This window comes from Solanum tuberosum, unplaced genomic scaffold, assembly GCF_000226075.1.
Source record: "Solanum tuberosum cultivar DM 1-3 516 R44 unplaced genomic scaffold, SolTub_3.0 scf00093, whole genome shotgun sequence".
Lineage (NCBI taxonomy): Eukaryota > Viridiplantae > Streptophyta > Magnoliopsida > Solanales > Solanaceae > Solanum > Solanum tuberosum.
In genome coordinates, this window is record NW_006239018.1 from 812,233 (window position 1) to 830,865 (window position 18,633).

At 33.5% G+C, this 18,633-nt stretch overlaps 1 protein-coding gene across 1 annotated transcript in view; it reads right to left on the bottom strand.

Moving 5' to 3' along the window:
* LOC102604727 (protein EXPORTIN 1A) overlaps positions 1 to 12,596 on the bottom strand; it is a 16,268-nt gene extending 3,672 nt beyond the window's left edge. The window contains exons 1-25 of the mRNA XM_006347503.2: positions 12,498 to 12,596; positions 10,283 to 10,399; positions 9,068 to 9,160; positions 8,879 to 8,950; positions 8,595 to 8,702; positions 8,425 to 8,507; positions 7,468 to 7,606; positions 7,279 to 7,347; positions 7,105 to 7,182; positions 5,596 to 5,658; positions 5,475 to 5,519; positions 5,248 to 5,355; positions 5,070 to 5,171; positions 4,779 to 4,982; positions 4,537 to 4,596; positions 3,834 to 3,944; positions 3,523 to 3,620; positions 3,177 to 3,285; positions 2,724 to 2,789; positions 2,524 to 2,622; positions 2,139 to 2,219; positions 1,861 to 1,950; positions 528 to 613; positions 269 to 349; positions 15 to 197 (exon numbers count right to left, since the gene is read on the bottom strand). Of these exons, the coding sequence (XP_006347565.1) occupies positions 15 to 197; positions 269 to 349; positions 528 to 613; positions 1,861 to 1,950; positions 2,139 to 2,219; positions 2,524 to 2,622; positions 2,724 to 2,789; positions 3,177 to 3,285; positions 3,523 to 3,620; positions 3,834 to 3,944; positions 4,537 to 4,596; positions 4,779 to 4,982; positions 5,070 to 5,171; positions 5,248 to 5,355; positions 5,475 to 5,519; positions 5,596 to 5,658; positions 7,105 to 7,182; positions 7,279 to 7,347; positions 7,468 to 7,606; positions 8,425 to 8,507; positions 8,595 to 8,702; positions 8,879 to 8,950; positions 9,068 to 9,160; positions 10,283 to 10,399; positions 12,498 to 12,596 (2,444 nt within the window). The remainder of the gene's footprint in view (positions 1 to 14; positions 198 to 268; positions 350 to 527; positions 614 to 1,860; positions 1,951 to 2,138; positions 2,220 to 2,523; positions 2,623 to 2,723; positions 2,790 to 3,176; positions 3,286 to 3,522; positions 3,621 to 3,833; positions 3,945 to 4,536; positions 4,597 to 4,778; positions 4,983 to 5,069; positions 5,172 to 5,247; positions 5,356 to 5,474; positions 5,520 to 5,595; positions 5,659 to 7,104; positions 7,183 to 7,278; positions 7,348 to 7,467; positions 7,607 to 8,424; positions 8,508 to 8,594; positions 8,703 to 8,878; positions 8,951 to 9,067; positions 9,161 to 10,282; positions 10,400 to 12,497) is intronic.
* Between the last annotated feature and the right edge of the window lie 6,037 nt (positions 12,597 to 18,633).

The following is an 18,633-nucleotide window of genomic DNA, read 5'->3' on the forward strand; positions in this document are numbered from 1 at the left end:
GGGGGTTAGCTTACTTGTTTATAATTGTAGCAAAAAGAGACAGAACTTCAGATTCCCTAGCATCAGGCACATTCCTTGCATAGTCTCCTAAAACTGGGTCCATCATTGGCGGCACAAATTGTTTCCCGATGTGTGGTTGATCTTCAGCCTTGTCCAAAAATGTTTCAATAAGCTTTAATGTTTCCCTTTTTACCGAGCTGCCACACATCACATGTGTAAGAAGATGCATCTTAAGCTGGCAAGAAAAAGAAAAAAAAATGGAACTTACCGCAAGAGTTTCACAATGGATGTCCTTGAGGCATAGGGCCCTCCTTGTGCGATGCTTGTAGATATAAGCTCACTGTACATTCTGCAACAGAAAAGGTTCACAAAAAAATCACAAAAACCCAATAACTGTCGAAAAGTGGGAATATAACGGTACAGGTGACCACCTAAACACCAAATACATGCAATCAAATTATAACGAGACATCTAAATATTTTGAAAACAAAAATCAAATAAAGAAAAAGAAAGTATGATACCAATACCTATAAACATTGAGCATGTCCAAGAAGATCAGAGTAATTTGAGGTAAGAAATAAGTTCCAAGTGAGCTAGCAGCACTAGTATTTGTCTGCAAGGCAAAAGAAAATGCACCAGAACCTCATGCTCAGAATAGGCGGATTTTAATGCAAAAGGTATTGCTGAGTAGGATAACATTCTAAACAAAACAGGATACGAAGACTGATTGCCAAAACTCTGTGATCCCAGCACAAGCCACATGATTTGATTGACGTTTGAAGTAATAAACAAAGTTGTAAAATACTGATTTGCAAATAACATGCATGTCCAAATGCCTACTTTTTTTTGAGAAAACGGTAACTTTGTATTCATACAAAAAATTCATCACCCAAGAAATGATGAATTGGAAACTTACATCCCATAGTGTGATGGGTCCACCCCATGTCCAAATGCCTACTTAATTTAGTTTAAAAAGAAATATAAAAGGAATAGAGACTACTAATGAGAAACCTGCATCAGCAAGCCCAGATATAGTGTAGCTAGCTTGTGTAATAAATCCTAGTTAATATCCTCATAAAGACATGACAAACATACTACATTTTGCGACTACATAGTATTCAACAGAGAAACTCTTAACATGTGGTTAAACTTAAACTGGCATGCTTCAAGTCTAAATCACCAAAGTTAATACTCAATGATTTGAAAGCAAATTAGCCTCGAAATATTGTTATTTTTAAACTGGTAAAAGAGCCTTAAAATAATATTGTTTTTTAACTTAATATTAAAAGGAAAAAAAAACATCCTTGACATTTTGGTTTTATTAAATGATAAGACATTACAAAATGAAGCACAAAGTTTATGCCAAATTGCATGCAAATCAGTCACTTTACATCACAGTAAGAAGCTGAGGAAATCTAACATTCTATCTACTGTATTAACATCTTCTAGTCTACACCAAAAATCCAAAGACATACATTTCTATTTCAATATATGTATATTTTCACATTCTCTTTCAAAAATTGTTGATTTCTTTTCTTCCAAATAACCCGCTATATGCAGAAAGGACTGAAATGTTGTTTTTAAAACTGTTAAAGGGGCTTTGAAATATATAAAAAAAAAAAAAACTCAAACCAAAGGCCTAAATAGAAATAATAAGAAAACAATGCTTAACGAAAGTAAATAGGAGGTTCGAACTTGTAAACCTCTTCAAATTAAAGGAAAGGCTTACCGCTGGACCAAGAATGCATATCTGATAGGTGCTGATATTCGATATTATACTATGTTTATCTTCAAATATCATTTATCACCCAATACTTAATGAAATAATCTGAAGTAGCGGTGACGGATATAAAAGGTAACCTGCAATATATTTAGAACAGCTCGAATAACATCTTGATCTTTCAGGTAGTCCACACTTTGTCGTGCTTGTCCTATAATTTCATTCCATCTCTGTAAAAATTAAATGTTCATAAGCCACAATAATATGTAGTGTAAACTCCATGAGTAATCTTATGTGGCGCCTCCAATGAAGGCAAAAAAAGATATTAGTATGCAAAAACAGATGAATAAACAAACAAAGTGATGGATAGCATCTAAATACATCTAATCTAGACCATATGTCAGTAGTAGCCGCTTACCTGATTTGGAAGCTCCATCAACCTCTGCAGATACTCATCTCTTTTTTGGGGATCAGGTTCTGCTTGAATCATTTGACCAACCTAGTAAAAGGACACAGAAATCCTTTCAGCATAAAAGATTAAGTCCTATTCCTCAGTTTCCATTTTGAATCTTCTTAAGTTTGTTTTGAAAAGAAAAACACATTTCTATATTTTTGGAAAGTCTTCAACTTAACCATTCCATTTTACCCTTTAATGACTTTAAGAATGTTCCAAAAGTCTTTCATTTTTAAACTTAGTGCCCAGTCAAATACCGCCATATAGAACAAGGCAGAGGAAATTTAAAACATCTAAAGAAACAAGTAAAAAGAAATGAAATTTATTCACTAGAACAAAAAACTCTTACAGATTCGTAGAAGGTATGAATCTGATGAGGTTCTAAATCTGCAATGGTTGTGGGAAGAGTGGTTAAAAGTTCTGAAACAAATGGCTCATTTTCTCCAACCTGAGAACAAGACAGTAAACAGTACCAGATCAGTGTTCAGTCATTTTTTCACACTTTTATCTTCAGAAGAAACTGATGCTATTGACAAAATATTCTATTACCTGGACTACAACGAACTTGCGTTTGCATTTCTGAACAATTTTCAAAAACGTATCACAGGCCATATCCTAGAGAAAAGAGACAGAAGGTCCTCAGGAACAGGAATGACGGCACCACAATGAACAATAGCATATAAGCACAAGAAAATAGTTGATTGCAGTCCAGTGTTTTAGGCCATAACGTGAAACAAGTACTTGAACACTCAGTGTGCAAGTCATTTCATCACTTATTTGGAGACCCAATGCCAATAAACAAGGTAAGACCTGATTACTGATACCACATGGCATAATTCCATAGGACTCCACAATGAAATCACCAAATGATCACCAGTTTTATACGCCACAACAATTGGCAATAAGTGAACCAACCACTCAGCAACTAGAGGGCAAAGCAAAATCCGACAAGGATAAACAGTAAAACAGCAGCTGAAAGCTAAATCATTAAGAAGTAGTAACCTGCACTCCAGGATGTGTTTCATGCATGAACTCGAACAATTTGTTCACAACAGTCTTCAAGAACTTCCAATGAGCTCTCAAAAATCTAGGATATTGCCCAACAACATACCTGGCAGTTGATCAAAACAAGTTGTGACAACATTTCTTAATTGAAAGAATACAGAGTAGCTGTATGCCATACACCATCTATAAAAATTAGTAAAAACAGCATTCTGGAGAAGATTAAATTTGTGATTTTTTGAGAGAGGTAATTGTAAAACAATGAATAATGTCGAATTAGATGCACTGAAAAACTTCTGGCAAAGAAAATAAAAACTGGCAAACGACAATGACATCACATCCATACATTATATTGCTTGCAATTACGGCCTTGTTGTCTTTTCCTTTCGTGATTTCACATAGGTTAAGCAAATCGCGTATCACCATGACAAGGAATCTGTTCTCCTGCCAAAGTGAACACAAGGAAAAATGTGAAAAATCAAGATCTTAGCATTCAAATGATAGAAAAATTTGGTAGTATTGTTCAGTTTACAGCAAGAAAATACAGATGCACATAGAAAACTTCAGTAAAAATGACAGCATGAAACAGCAGTTAGGATGTTCTCTTGAATCTTGAAAGCAAAAAGTTGCACAACCAAACTAATATAAGCAAAATACCTGCTCTTCCACCATCGACCCAGATATGGAACCAATTGCCCAACATAATGTATTTAGATTGTTCCACGACCAGTCCTCGCCATTGAGTTGGTTGCTAAGTTTCTTCAGCATCTGAGTGATACACGAATATGAAATCTTAATGAACCTCGAAAATTACCAATTGTCCACCATGAAACATTTTTGCCCGAAACACCGTGTCAAAGAAAAGAAATAGTAGCTAACAGCACTTGGAACAAAATCAACAAACTTCAATCGCAAGTAAAGGTTAATCAAGCCAAAAGCAATTAGCAACAGCACTTGGAAGTAGGTTGAAGATAAATAAATGAACAGCTTAACTATAACTAGGTCGTTGGAAGCCTGGAATATAAGACAAGTTGCAATTAACCAAAAGGCAATAGAAATTGCTAAGACCTCCTATATACTGTAGTTTGCAAATAAGGATAGAATCGTCATCTCGACTAATTCTTCAGCAGATCAGGGATTTATGCATTTAAGAGCTCTCCAGCAATTAGCCATAAAATCACCATAATTGAGAAACCCAAACCATCTATTTCTAGAGTAAACTCTTTGATGCTAATTAGCCATCCAGAAAAGTACGATATGAAAATTCAGAACCGATACGAGCTTAAAGAACATTTAGCATGCTACTTCAACTACATTTATTCAAGTCACAACAAATTTGATGGCTTTAAAGGAAGTGTACCTGCTTTTCAGTATCGTCATGATCAAGATGTGACAAGTAGATCAGAGTTTCCCTCATGATCTGCAAAATTTAACATCATCAAACACGTAAAAAGAGGACCCAACATTGCAAAACAAGAATCAGGCAAAATGCATTCCGTCAAATATAGCATGCATCTCTTAAATTTACTCCAACCCAACAAGATCCAAAGAATGTCCATCATATTCAACAGGTTATTCTGTAAGAACTAACAAGATAGATACCTTGTATTGCACAAGGACGTCATTGTCCTTCATTGTTTCACGGACAATGTTTCCATTTTCATCTTCGACAATGAGAACTTCTTCAGGTTTTGCCATGCGAGATATCATAAGTAACCTCAACTTTGACATTGGACCAGAATAAAGTTGTCTCCTCTGCATAAGTTGCGCTCCAAGACCATCATTCATGCCAGAAAGCAGTGGCATCTGCTTAATTAACACAAAAGACTTGCACATGAGCAGTTTGGTTTTTGGAGAGTTCTAGGCAAAAAGGATCCAGGTGCCTTGTCATACCTGAAGCCCCATCAGGTTTGCAGTCATTGCAGGATTATCAAGATTATGATGTGCTGCTTCAAACAGCTCAAGAACTAAGGAATTCCAGTAGTCCAAGCAAACCTGCCAAACCACACCTTAGCAATCACACACACTACCAAGAAAGTTTTTGAATCACAAATAAACAGTGGTGCAATACCTTAAAAACCTCTGTATCATCCACATACGAGATATTAATAACGTACTCAAGCCCCAACAAGAGGGCACTTATATTCTCTTGTGATGATTCTAGCACACGTATATGAGACTGCATACAAAGTAGCTTGTAAGAGACAATGCTGACTACTACATTCCAAAATCATATTGCCAATACACAACTTCAAAGTGAATGTTCTCATGTCGTAAACACAAAGTAAAGAAGCTTGCCTTAAAAAATGATGTAAAAAACAGAGCCAGATTCTGAATGAATGCCTGGATAAAGGAAAGAAAAACATCAGTTTACAAGTGAATACAACCGTTAACTAACAATTCACTGTCTCAAACAAACCTGCTCTTCGTTGCTTCCATTTGCATACGCCTCTGGAATGTTTGTATTAACTGGAAGAACACTCTATACATGTGAAGAAAAACCATCAGATAATGAGCACAATAGCACAACCATAACTAGCCAAACATTAAGGTATAACTAAACAGCCTATATCAACAACACTAACACCTAGAATGGCGGATGAATCAAGTTCAACTGCAAGTTCGGGAATTTTGATTAAGCGACTGAGTCTACAGCAAATTTCCAACTTAGGTATCACAATAACTCTATCCTTCGGTAAATTGAACGTGATGTTTTACTAAATCCATATAGAAAAGCAAACTCAAACACATCATAGCATCTTCTAAAGGACAAAGTTGACACAGACAAAAGTATCTAGACAAGACTAGAATGAGCAATTTAAAGAGGGCCTTCATTCTGTCAACAATAGAACAATAACCTAGTCAAATAAGTTGTACCACCTTTGCTTTAACCATTGTCCTAGAAAAGTACTGAGGGATCGTTTGGTGCGAGGGATAAAAATAAATAGTCATGGGATAAGAAAATAGTGATGGGATAAAAAATTTGTGTCTTGTTTGGTTGCCATGTTTGGGATAACTTATCCCACCATTTATACCATAGTGATGGGATAAGTTATCCCAGGATAGCTAATCCCAAGATAGATAACTAATCCTGGGATAACTTGTTCCCAACCAAACGACCCCTAAAAGTTTCACATAACTCCTACTTAGATTATACAACGTTTGCGATAAGTGATGGTAACACAGCTGTTCCGAGACAGACCGGTATACAAATGTTATACATATTAGTAAACAAACCTAGACAATGATATGGTTCACGGCGGACAACACCAAACTATTCAACTTCCCCATGTAATATATCAATATTGTCCACTATTATCAGACCAAATTTCCTCTTTGCAGTATGTCAGTGATAGAATGTCCTTCACAAAGGTTTTCATAAGACTAGCATTCACCTTTAGAATATTCAAATTTATAAATTAAAAAAAGACTATCTATTCATTCGGCACAAGGTCAACTAGCAACCCTCTAAAGTCCGTGGGAAAAATTAAACAACAGATATATTGGTCTACAGTGCTAAAGAAAATAGAAGGCATTCACAAAGGGTGTGGTTGATACACAAATAAGGAGAAAAAGACACTTCCTGTCATCAATTCATACAACTATTCAAAATTTGACACACAGAGAAGCTTATGTAATTCTTCTAATAACTTGTACCAATGTCAAGACCAAGCAACCAATTCTAGGGAAAAACTCTCTTAAGGCTCAATTGAAAAACAAAGAGAAGGGTTGGCTAGATTCGGAGTAAAACCAAATAGCCTTACCCTGCTCAAAAATACAAATCCACTGTTAACTGTCACAAAGTTGACAGAGAAACTAAATACAGCTATACAACGATTAACCATAGACTGATTCCATCTATGATCTATGGTACACTCTTGAACCAATTAAATAAGAACAAAGCAACATCAAGGATTACTTAGCTCACCTGCAACTGCCCCATGAATATGGTGTACATCTTGACATACTGTTCGTTATAAAAATCCCCAAAATTAAGGGCAGCAACCTGCATATTAACACAGAAACCAAAAAGTATACTGAATAACTACGGATCAATTTTACTGTTAAAACAAACTCTAGTAGAGATCTTGTCATTATATACCTCTGTTAGACACTGAAGTGTGAGATTGCGATAAGATGGCATGGGGAAAAATTTAAGCAATATTTCCAACTGTAATATGAAAAGACACAAGTCAGGCAGCACTCCTCAAACACATCTGTATTAAGACAGCAAATTGTAGAACATGCTTCAATTAAAAAGATAAATGATAAGCAACCGAGAAATACAAACCAGTGTTGATTCAAAAATATAGCCAAGCGGAATCCATGAAAGGAAAGCATGAAGTGTAGCAAGCGTAGCCCTGATGAGCTCAGTTCTGTGGGATACTGATAGCACATACAAGCATAGCTCATGGATGAGTTGAAACTCGCTGTAAACAAAGGAACCAATGTCTTAGAAAGAGAAGTCTTAATTTATAAAAGGAAAGGAAGATATCTGACCATAATTCAAATGTGTGTAAAGATTATATTAGAAGACCCTCTTCTTTGAAATTATATAAGGAGCTCTACAATCCATACGGTGTATAGAATCTTTTAATTCTCAAGTCAAAACCGCCTGTTTCACCCAAGCATAGTAGAAATAACCAGGTTTTAATCACATTCAGTGCTTCAAAAATATAAAAAAAAAATTAAAACAGCAGGAAAGAACAAGTCGTAAGTGTCTTAAATAAAAGGCCAGTTCAAGCCAAAAGAATAAAATACTCAAACAGAAAAACAAAAAGCTACACAAGCTCATGCATTTATCTGAAAGGAAGAGAACCAAATAAATTTATGTAAATAATCTTTCTTTCATAGAATGGAAAAGTATTTTCTACTGAGCCACAAAAAGTCTGGAAAAGTATTTTCTACTGAGCCACAAAGTTTCACCAAAACAGTGATAACTCTTTACATACTATTTTCTTTTTTACTTTAGAGAACTCTTCAGTCTTCACCTCCTATTTTCTCTGGCAACCAACCAAAGGGAAGTTCCAACAGTTCGGATTTCTCTACCATTACCCTATTTCTACTTAGTTCCTTCTCATCTATTTTGCCGATTTTCAAAATGGTAAATGGTTTCTAGACTCTACTCAACATCAGTATGTCAAAGCCAATATTTGAGGTTATCCCATATATCAAACAATCCTATGTGGAAAAAATCCTAAGTTAAAAATTAAACCAAAAAGAAACTCATACAGATATGGAATTGTACCTGTTTAAAGATTGTTTGAGCTCCTTGATCTTTTGTTGAGTCATTTCACCCCTTGAGAAATCGAAAACCTCCTCGCTTAGAAGCTGAAGATAGTAGTTTCAAGTTATCAAGGTGTACTTGATTCTAATGTTTTCATTGGAAGATGGAAATGAAGATGTAGAGAAATCTACCTTCAATATCGCCATGCAGTTTTCACATATTGTTTCGCTTGTCTTTGCAGCCGCAACTAAGTCAGGAATGAAGCTTCGCCATCTTGCAGGCCACTCGTGCTTCAAAATCTGAAAATATAAATGCCAAGAAAAAAATGAATTCTGGAAGACCCTTCAACTTCATGTCAACTTCATGTGTAACTAACACGAGTCACAATCAATGATAATGAGGGTGCTGTGTGTGTGGCTCAGTCTACGTGTGTGTTCCTTTTTGATAAAGAGAGTGTTGTAGGTATTAAGAGTACCTGAACCAAAATTATGTTAAGCTTGCTAATATACAGCCTTTCCCGCCGGAGAGATGCTTCATCACTGGAAAGCTGAGCTCAATATAGGGATAAGCATAAATGACTCGGTTAATAAAATCCATGGAAACAGAAATTAAATTCAAGGTCCAAAAAAGTTGAAGAGAAATAACAAGAAATGTGTAGTTGTACCTTCACAATAACTTCAGAAATATAGTTTTTCATTCCATCTCGTTGTTCGACAGGCAATGCATTCCATCTATACTTTATTACACCTTCTAGAACCTGCAGGGTGAAGACAGTTAAATATCTTACTCAGCTTTCTGCCATATATAACTAAACTAGAAGTCCCAAACAAACATAGAAAAAGAACTGAAACAAAACAACAGTTCTTTTTTTTTTAACAGTTGCACAATAAACACCACCTGACAGCATCTCTATCTTGTTACTACCTCAGTTTCAAATTGATTGTCAAGTTGCTTTGGCACAGAGTTTACGAAAGTAAAGAAGATTTTTGAATCTTGTGCTCATAAACTAAAAGACATTTTGATACAGACTAAAGATATGTTGAATGTATCAAAATGTCTTTTAGTTTTGTAGTCTTAAAAGTGCCAAGTGAAAAGTTGAAATTCAAAGTTACCAAAAAGGGAAAGAGGCATTCTTTTTCAACGGACTAAAAGGGAAAGTAGGACAAACAAATCGAAACAGAGTTAAGTAGTTGTTAATACTCAAGACACAACTTTAGCATTCTGCTCCACATTATTTTCCAAAAAAACAAATTACTCAATTTAAACTTCCCAATTTTCAAAAAAGTTTCTATTTGGGTTGTCATCCCTCCCGCCTTATCTCCACAGTCCAAAAATAATTCTTGAACTTCACGCACAGCTTAAATAGTGATAATTTCATACTCCCTTCGACTCAATTTATATGACACGCTTTCCTTTTTAGTCAGTCCAAAAAGAATGACACATTTCCTTATTTGACAAAGATTTAATGACACTAACAAGATTTTACCCATATTGGGTCCTGCTTATACGGCAAAAAGTCCATAAAAATGTGCTTTTCAAGGGTAATTTTGAAACATTGCCTAGTCTTTCCATATTTCTTAAGCTCGGTGTCCAGTCAAACTACATCCCATAAGTGGGGACGGACTACGGAGGGAGTACGTGAATTACTTTTTTCACTTGCATCAGTCAAAGTTCACCCTTACCAAAGAAAACATTAATCACAGTTAAACAGTTCTGTTTAAAGCAATCTCAATCCTAGTTAAACACTGATACTAAAAATAAAAACACTAATCACAGTATAACAGTTAAACAATCTCAACCACATTTAAACACTGATACTTAAATTGAATAAAAGAGTCATAGCTGCAAGTTCAACATCACAAAGTACTGTAAAACTGACCTGCAAAGCGAAAAACTTAGTATTCAGGCTTTGTGTGCTCGATAGAATGTGAACCACTTGAAGCCACATATCTGGGTTATTTTGCAAATCGCGCAAAATATGGTCCGCTGCAGCTCTCTGCAAAGCAATACATATAGTATATGATTAACATAAGAACAGTGGAAATGTTTCCAAAGCTAGGCCTGACTGTTCAACAGAGGAATCAGCAGCAGTGATAACATAGCAAACCAATTGACAAGCTGTATATATGATCCTTCAGGGCTAAGCCATATTTTGGTTATTCTCTACAGTTGTTCATCATAATTGTTCCTTTTATCCCCAAAAAGTTTAATCTGTAATCTACATATTTAATTTGGAACAACAAACACTTTTTTTTATGACAAGGGAAACCCACCGCCACTACCTTTGAGTGCGCATAGGTAAAACCCCTACTCCTATGCAATACACAAACCAAACAAAAGAGGTAACCCGCACTAGGCAAGCCCGGAAAAACAACAACAAACACTTGAGATTTATTTTCTTCCGAGTCTAGCAGGAAATTGAGGGGTCCTCATAAATATCTGGTGGCCAAATATAAACAGATGCAAAACAGCAAAAGTCACATTAAATGCCAGATGGAAGTTTATAACACTTACCACTACCATTATTATTACTATTATTATTATTATTATATTATATTATTATTATTATTGTAATCCAGATGGAAGTTTCTATGGCTTATCACTATCACTGTTATTATTATAATCCAGATGGAAGTTTCTATTGCTTTACGCTGTCATTAATGTTACTGTAATCCAGATGGAAGTTTCTAGCTTTCAGCTACCATTATTGTTATTGTAATCCAGATGGAAGGTGTATCTCACTTATCTTTATCACTATTGTTATTGCAAACCAGGTGGAAGTTTCTATCGCCTACCGATACCATTGTTATTGTAATCCAGATGGAAGTTTCTATTGCTCTCACTATCACTATTATTATTGTAATCAAGATGGAAGTTTCTATCGCTTATCACTATTGTAATCCAGATGGAAGTTCATATTGCTTACCACCATCCCTATTGCTATGGTAATCAAGTCTTTGAAATATTATTGTGACTTGGCTAGCAATGAGAACAAAGATTTTGCGAGTTCCACTCCTCAAACTGAATCCTCTCGTGTATGAAACTGAATTGTTATTCACAGAATCACACTAACACTCATAAAAGATTTTTGCCTTTTTTAAAAATAAAAAAAATCTGATGCTTACTAATTCACAGAATATAGACCCTGTTATTCAATTGGTGGAACTACAGCTGTATAAAGCATTCAAGTGAGCCTTATAGAAAGCAAAAGGCAATAGACATCTTTTTTTTAAAGTGTTCTAGCAGCAACAAGCCATTGTACACCGACAGGATAACTAGTGCTATACTAGAGAACTGCTGAGTTAATTGTATAAGTACGAAAAAGGATGTACAGAGATGCCTTGCGTTTTTCTTTATACACGTAGCAGGTTTGAGAATCCTTCTAGTATGCCACTATCTACTTATCTTTATAATAACGAGATTAAAATGTGGGATACCACAGAGAAAGAACTGCCTACATCCAAAGCCTTCATTTTTTTCATATGTAGGTGAGGACTTTTCCCCCTTCTCATGCAGATTTCTCTAACTCTTTCCTTTTCTTTAAACCTGGGGTGAGGGTCAAAACAACTGTAACATTGTACATTCCAAGCATCTGAAACTACGAATCCTTAGGAATTGAACAAAGACAACAAACATTAGTCAATGTCTTGGTGACACCAACGAGTTCAGCAAAAATTACAGGAATGGTTGTCCATAAGCAATATAAATTCTTCAAATTCCCAAAAGGAAGTGACGCTTCCTTGTAACCTACAACAAACCTAATGTTGCACTTATTTTAAGTGCTTTTAACCACATTTGGAAAATTAATTTAATCTAAAAGGATAAAAACAACACAAAAGCCGCTATGACTAAGTAAAAAACTAAAAGCCAGTCCAAACAGAGCTCTTACAGCGCAACAAAAAAGTAAAAAAAAATAAAAATTGCATCCTCTACATAGAAAGAACGACGCCATTCTACTCAACTAAACACCAGCAATCAAAAAAGTTAAAGTCATTCCAAGCCATCGAAAACGAAAAACAGAAAATTTAACCAGCAATTGTCAGATAAACCAGATAAATTGAACAAATGAAGAGCAACAGCAAAAATGCTCTCACCTCTTCCTTAGATCCGGTGCCATAGAAAGCAGCAACAGTAGCGTCAAGCAACGAAACATCAATGGGCTGGCTCAAATCTCTCAGCTTCTCCGCCGCCATGGTGAGAACGGACGAACGAACAGAGTGATAAACCCTAGAAGTAATCACAAGCAAAGCAGTAAAACCCTAGAAACGAGAATGAAAACCCTAAGCAAAGAAAAAGTGAGCGCCTCAATTGTTAAAAAGGTGTTTTCAAAGATGTGGATTTTGTAAAAAACATGAGTTTCTAGAAAGAGGCCAAAAGGGGAGAAAACATAAACAGAGAGACAGCTTCAATTTGACGCAGAAAGAGTATATAGAGAAATAATAGGAGAGTAAATATATATACTACTATTACTAAAGAGGGATTTGGGGAAGTTAATTTTCAAGCGCTTTTCCCTCCTCTCTTTTCATTTTTTGTTTTTTGTTTTTTGTTTTTTTTGTAATTAGTGTGGGTGAGAGGAGTGTTTTTCGTCTGTATTTTTATATAATTTTTTGTTTTGGTTATATTTTGATCCGAGATTTGTCGGCAACCGCCATTTTATTTAGCAGAGCTTAGGTCTGTGTAAATTCTATGTTCCACGGATTTTACTGTGTGGAATTAGAGTAAATATTGTAATTTTTGGTTGTCGTTATTTGAAGGATTAGTGAAACATGAGTGTTGTGACTGGATTGAGCGTTGCAGTGCTATCTTCTTCTTTTTTTCGTCTGTGTTTTATGATGAAGTTTGATTAATTTGAACTTGTGTATTATCAAGCTCATTTCTGAAGGTGACGATGTCAACATATTTTTTTTCGTATTCATATTTAATTTAGTATAACGTATGCTTTGAAAGAAGCGTGTACAATTCGGAAAGAGTTTTAATTGATCAAAAGAAGAATATACTTCGATTGAGCCAAGGTTTTGGAAGAAGATTGTATTTTTTTTCTTTTTGATTTTATCCTGAGATGAGGTTTATCGAAAATTGTCATTTTACTTTTGAGGTAGAGCTTAGGTTTGCATACATTTAATTTTCCTTCAATTTCATCGTGTGAAATTATACTGGATATGTCATTGTTGTTATTTTTTCATACGAGGTTAATGAAACATGGATGTTGCGACTGTTTTGAGTGTTGTTGTATTACTTCTTTTTTTGCCCGGTGTTTGACATTTATAGTGAATTGAGTAATTTGAATTCGCGCATTATCAAGCTTATTTCTGGTGGCGATGATGTCAACACAAAAAAATTGTATTCGCTTTTTTAATCTAGAAAGACATGCTTTGGAAGAAGCTTGTACTTGGGAGGGGTTTTTGATTGATCAAACGACGAATTTACTTCAATTTATAAGCACTTGGGCACAGTCATACATAACATAGAAACTACTTTGAAATAATGGATAACTTTAGCTAGAATAATGGGGCTGCAGCGAAACTCTAGAAGAGGATAAATCGGCCACATTAAAGTTACCTTCTCGAAAAATTCGTTTGATATTCAAAAATTGCTAAACAACAGTCAGACAAATTTGTTGAGACTATACCGGCAGCTAAAAGGAACAAGAGCACAATCCTTAATCCAATGACCTTAAGAAGAGGGCCACTAGCGGGAATAGTTAATTCACACAGGGGCTTATCCGAAATAGCTTGGTTCACTTACTGTGTAAGATTATATGTTTCTAGAAATTTGATAACTTGAATCCTGGTGCTTGATACTCTGGCTCAAAAAAACTCTCGTAGTTGTATAATGGGCCAAAAATTGAGGGATCAAGTATAGAGCTGTGAAGAAGCAAGTTTATCCCTGCCCCGACCAGCAGTTGCTAGGTTTTTTCATCTCTCCTAAACTTTTTTCGATCTTCGGTCCGAGCTGTATAAGGCAAAAACTCACCGTACATATGGTTTGGAGGTCGAGCCTCACCCCAGCAATAAGGGTGTGGCTTAGGTTAACTAACACAAAAAAGATACAGTACACTCGACGATTGCCTTTCGATTCCGAACTCCATATTGAAAAGGAGCGTTGTTGTTTGCGAGGTCTTAATCATATGGACCTACTTTTCATTCCATTTGTGGGAATACATAGAGTCGAATTAAACGTTGAAAATTTTAATTAAGAATGGAGGAATATCAATCATTTTACCATCGCTCATGTTAGTATGTTCCTAACTTTTGATACATGAAACGGGGAAAAGTAGAGGTTTTGCTTCACTATTTTTTTGTTTTTTTTAATTGATTATGATTTGTATTTATCAAATTCATTGCTCAAATGATAAAGACGTAACAAAATTTGGATATTGAATGTGGTATTTATTATCGCTTAAATGTTGCAATGTCGCATCCCTTTTTTCGTCTGATATTTGACTTTCATGTCAAAATCTAATTAATCTGAATCCGTGTATTTTTGGACATGAACGTTAATGGACACGGGAATAGAGCAAGTGAAACGTGTCGTTCGTAATGGAAGAAAAGATATCACCTATCAATTCATTTTTGGAGGCGATGCTATTAACATAAATTTATTCATACTCAAAATTATTTTAGAAAGATGTATGTGTTGGAATAAGCTTAAATAGTTTGGAAACAATTTTGATTGTTAAAAATAATAATCTATTTCAACGGATAAAGACACGCGGACATACATAACATAAAATTACACTTTGAAAGGGTAGACAAATAGCTAGAGCAACGGGCTCTATAGCGAACAGGATTACAAAAAAAGGAAAAATAGACCATACTATAATTGTCTTCTCAGGAGGTATGTTTGATATCTAAAAACTGCTAAGCAATTGTTGGACAAGTGGACAATGTTGGGTGAACCATTTTTTTTTAATAAAGTCTGATCTAAATGTTGACTAGATAAACATTGAAACTTCTAACTAGGGATAGAAAAACACCAATCGTCTTACTATAATCTATATTAGTATCTCTTGATAATACATATACTAGATAACCATATTTCTCTAGATTTGATCGTGTAAAGATAAACTATTTCGTTTTTTTTTTTACCTTTGAAATTAAACAAAATGTTCCTTAGCTTACTTCGTTGGCAAATATATGACATTATTAAGTGGCAACTAACATAGTTATCTTTCTTTATTTTCTCAAAATGAAAATTCACTTGTCATTCGTCATTTCAGACCAATAATTATTTTAATCAATATTGTGAATTTTTTGACGTTAACTTCTAATTTGCCAGTTATGTTTGTTCATGTGAATTTAATTAATTTCATTTTTTATTTTAATAATTATGATGTCTTTGTCAGCTTGTGTTTATCAATTAATTACACATGATATGTATTACCTCTCATTAATACGAGTATCAAATAATTCTATTCGGCAAAGATCATTTATAAGAGAAAAATCATCTGATACTTTTACCTCAGTTGAATTTAAACATGAAAATATCTGATTCTCAGTCTATTAACTTATTACTAAGTCACACTCGAAAGTTTTATGTAATAACATTGCCTTTCTTTATTTTAAATGCTTTTAAGTCAGAATAAAAATAAATTAAAGTTCTAAAAGAAAATTTAAAGTGGATAAAATTGAGAGAACAAATAAATTACATGTTTTATTGCATTAAATAGTCACACTCGAAAGTTTTATGTAATAATATTGTCTTTCTTTATTTTAAATGTTTTTAAGTCGGAATAAAAATAAATTCAAATTCTAAAAGAAAATTTAAAGTGGATAAAAATTGAGAGAACAAATAAATTACATGTTCTTTGCATTAAATCGCCAATATGCAACTTCACATTTGAAACATTGATTCATAATTATAGACCTGTCTTGTAATTATATTTTTTAAAAAGTCTTATAATTATGCTAATGAGAGAAAACCTTGGGACTCTTTGTAAATATTTTTTTTAACCATATTTTAGCTTTCCTTAATTTTTAAAATATACCTTTTTCTTACCATATATTTTAGGACTCCTTAATTATTCATTTTTCTGATGCCTTTGTTCATATATTCTCCTTTTATCATATATTTTGGGAATTAATTATTAATTTTCCTAATATATCTATCATATCTTAATAATCAAATTTCCTAATACCTCTTATCATATTTTTTCTCTTATTATATATTTTAGGACTCCTTAATTATTAATTTTCCTATTATATCCACCATATAATTTAATTATAATTTTTCCTAATATTCTACCATATATTTTAATTATTCATTTTCCCAATACCTCTTATCATATATTTCAGGACTCCTTAATTACTAATTTTCCTAATATACCATATATATTAATTATAATTTTTTCTAATACTTCTTATCGTATATTTTCCTCTTATCGTATATTTTAGAACTCCCTAATTATTAATTTTCCTAATATACCATATATCTTAATTATAAATTTTCCTAATACCTCTTATCATATATTTTCCTCTTATCATATATTTTAGAACTCCATAATTATTAATTTTCCTAATATACCATATATCTTAATTATAAATTTTCCTAATACCTCTTATCATATATTTTCCTCTTATCATATATTTTAGAACTCCATAATTATTAATTTTCCTGATATATCTACCATATTTTTTAGGACTCCCTAATTATCATTTTTCCTAATATATCTACTATGTATTTTAGGACTCCTTAATTCTAAATACTACAGAGATAATAAATTAGTAATTTGAGGAAAATAGTAAATAACAATTTTATCTATTGTAGATATTTTAATGAATGGCAAAAAGTCAGTCAACATTTCTAAGGAGCTTCATACATCTAATATAGTATCGATATATATAAAACATATAATTTAAAATATTTGTTGATTTTTAAACTAATAATAAAAATATTCTTATTATTATGAAGGTTTGTCATTTCAAAATTTTAATTAGATATATGGGAATTGAATTCAAACATACGGTGCAAATCGGTATTGAATTTTGAAGGTATTTAACTAAGTTTATAAGCTAATGGGGCAAATGATCAAATATACCCCTGTACTATAGGAATTAGTTGAAATATACCTCTCATTATACTTTCGATTCAAATATACCCCTTCCGTTATACTTTGACACATATATACCCCTAATTTTAACAGAGGGACACATGTCAACTTAGGAATCAAATAACTCACACCCCCAATTTTAAATACCTAATTCTTTTGAAATCCACCCATTTAACCCATTCCCTCCGCTGACCCGGTTTGAACCAAAACCCATTTGCATATATAATCATCTTCTTTAATTAAAACTTCTATCAAAATCACTAATGATGCATTAGTCCAAAAGAAGTCCCATATGTTAAAGTGGATAATAATGAAGTAACAAAGCATTATCCCGAAGTGCAAGAGGAGTCCATTGAGAACAGTACAAGACTCGAAAAACTTTTCAAAATCAAAATAGTCTTCCTCCTGTCATCACAGTGCAGACATGCCTTTACTAGGAGAGGAACATTTGTTAGAGATAGAACTTACTGCATGGGTGAAATTAAAGGATCTCAACTTGGGGCATTAATTTCTACTACAATTGAAACTTTTGAAATTTCCAGCACCGAGATATTAAAGTTCCGAGCAATTCAAAGAGATTGTTAATTACATAGTTCTGGATAATTAATCTATCAGATCCTTGAAAGTCCAATGGAGGATGTATTTAGCAATTATGAAGAATGCTGATTTTGGGAGGGTTTTAAAAGAGAAGATATTCCACGAAAATAGGTGGATTTTAAAAGAATTGGGTATTTAAAATTGGGGATGGGTTATTTGATTCATGAGTTGACTTGTGGCCTCCGTTAAAATTAGAGGTATATATATATACCAAAATATAACGATAGGGGTATATTTGAACCAAAAGTATAATAAAGGGTATATTTAAACTATTTTTTATAATACAGGGTATATTTGACCCTTTACCGGCTTTACCCTAAGCTAATTGTATGAATTTATTTATGTGTTTGATAAATCCTTAAAGTGCTTATAAATTAAAAAAAATCATGCAAAAGTCGTTAAGTAAAAAAATCACCCACAACTTATAATTTTTTAACTTATGAGTATTTTTAGATTGAATTTATTATTTTATTCTTATTATTTTTTAATGTATAAATTATAGGAACCACATATTATAAGTGCTAAATAACATCCTATCCCTTCTAGTTTTCTATTTACCAAAAATCCCTTAAAAATGATGTTTG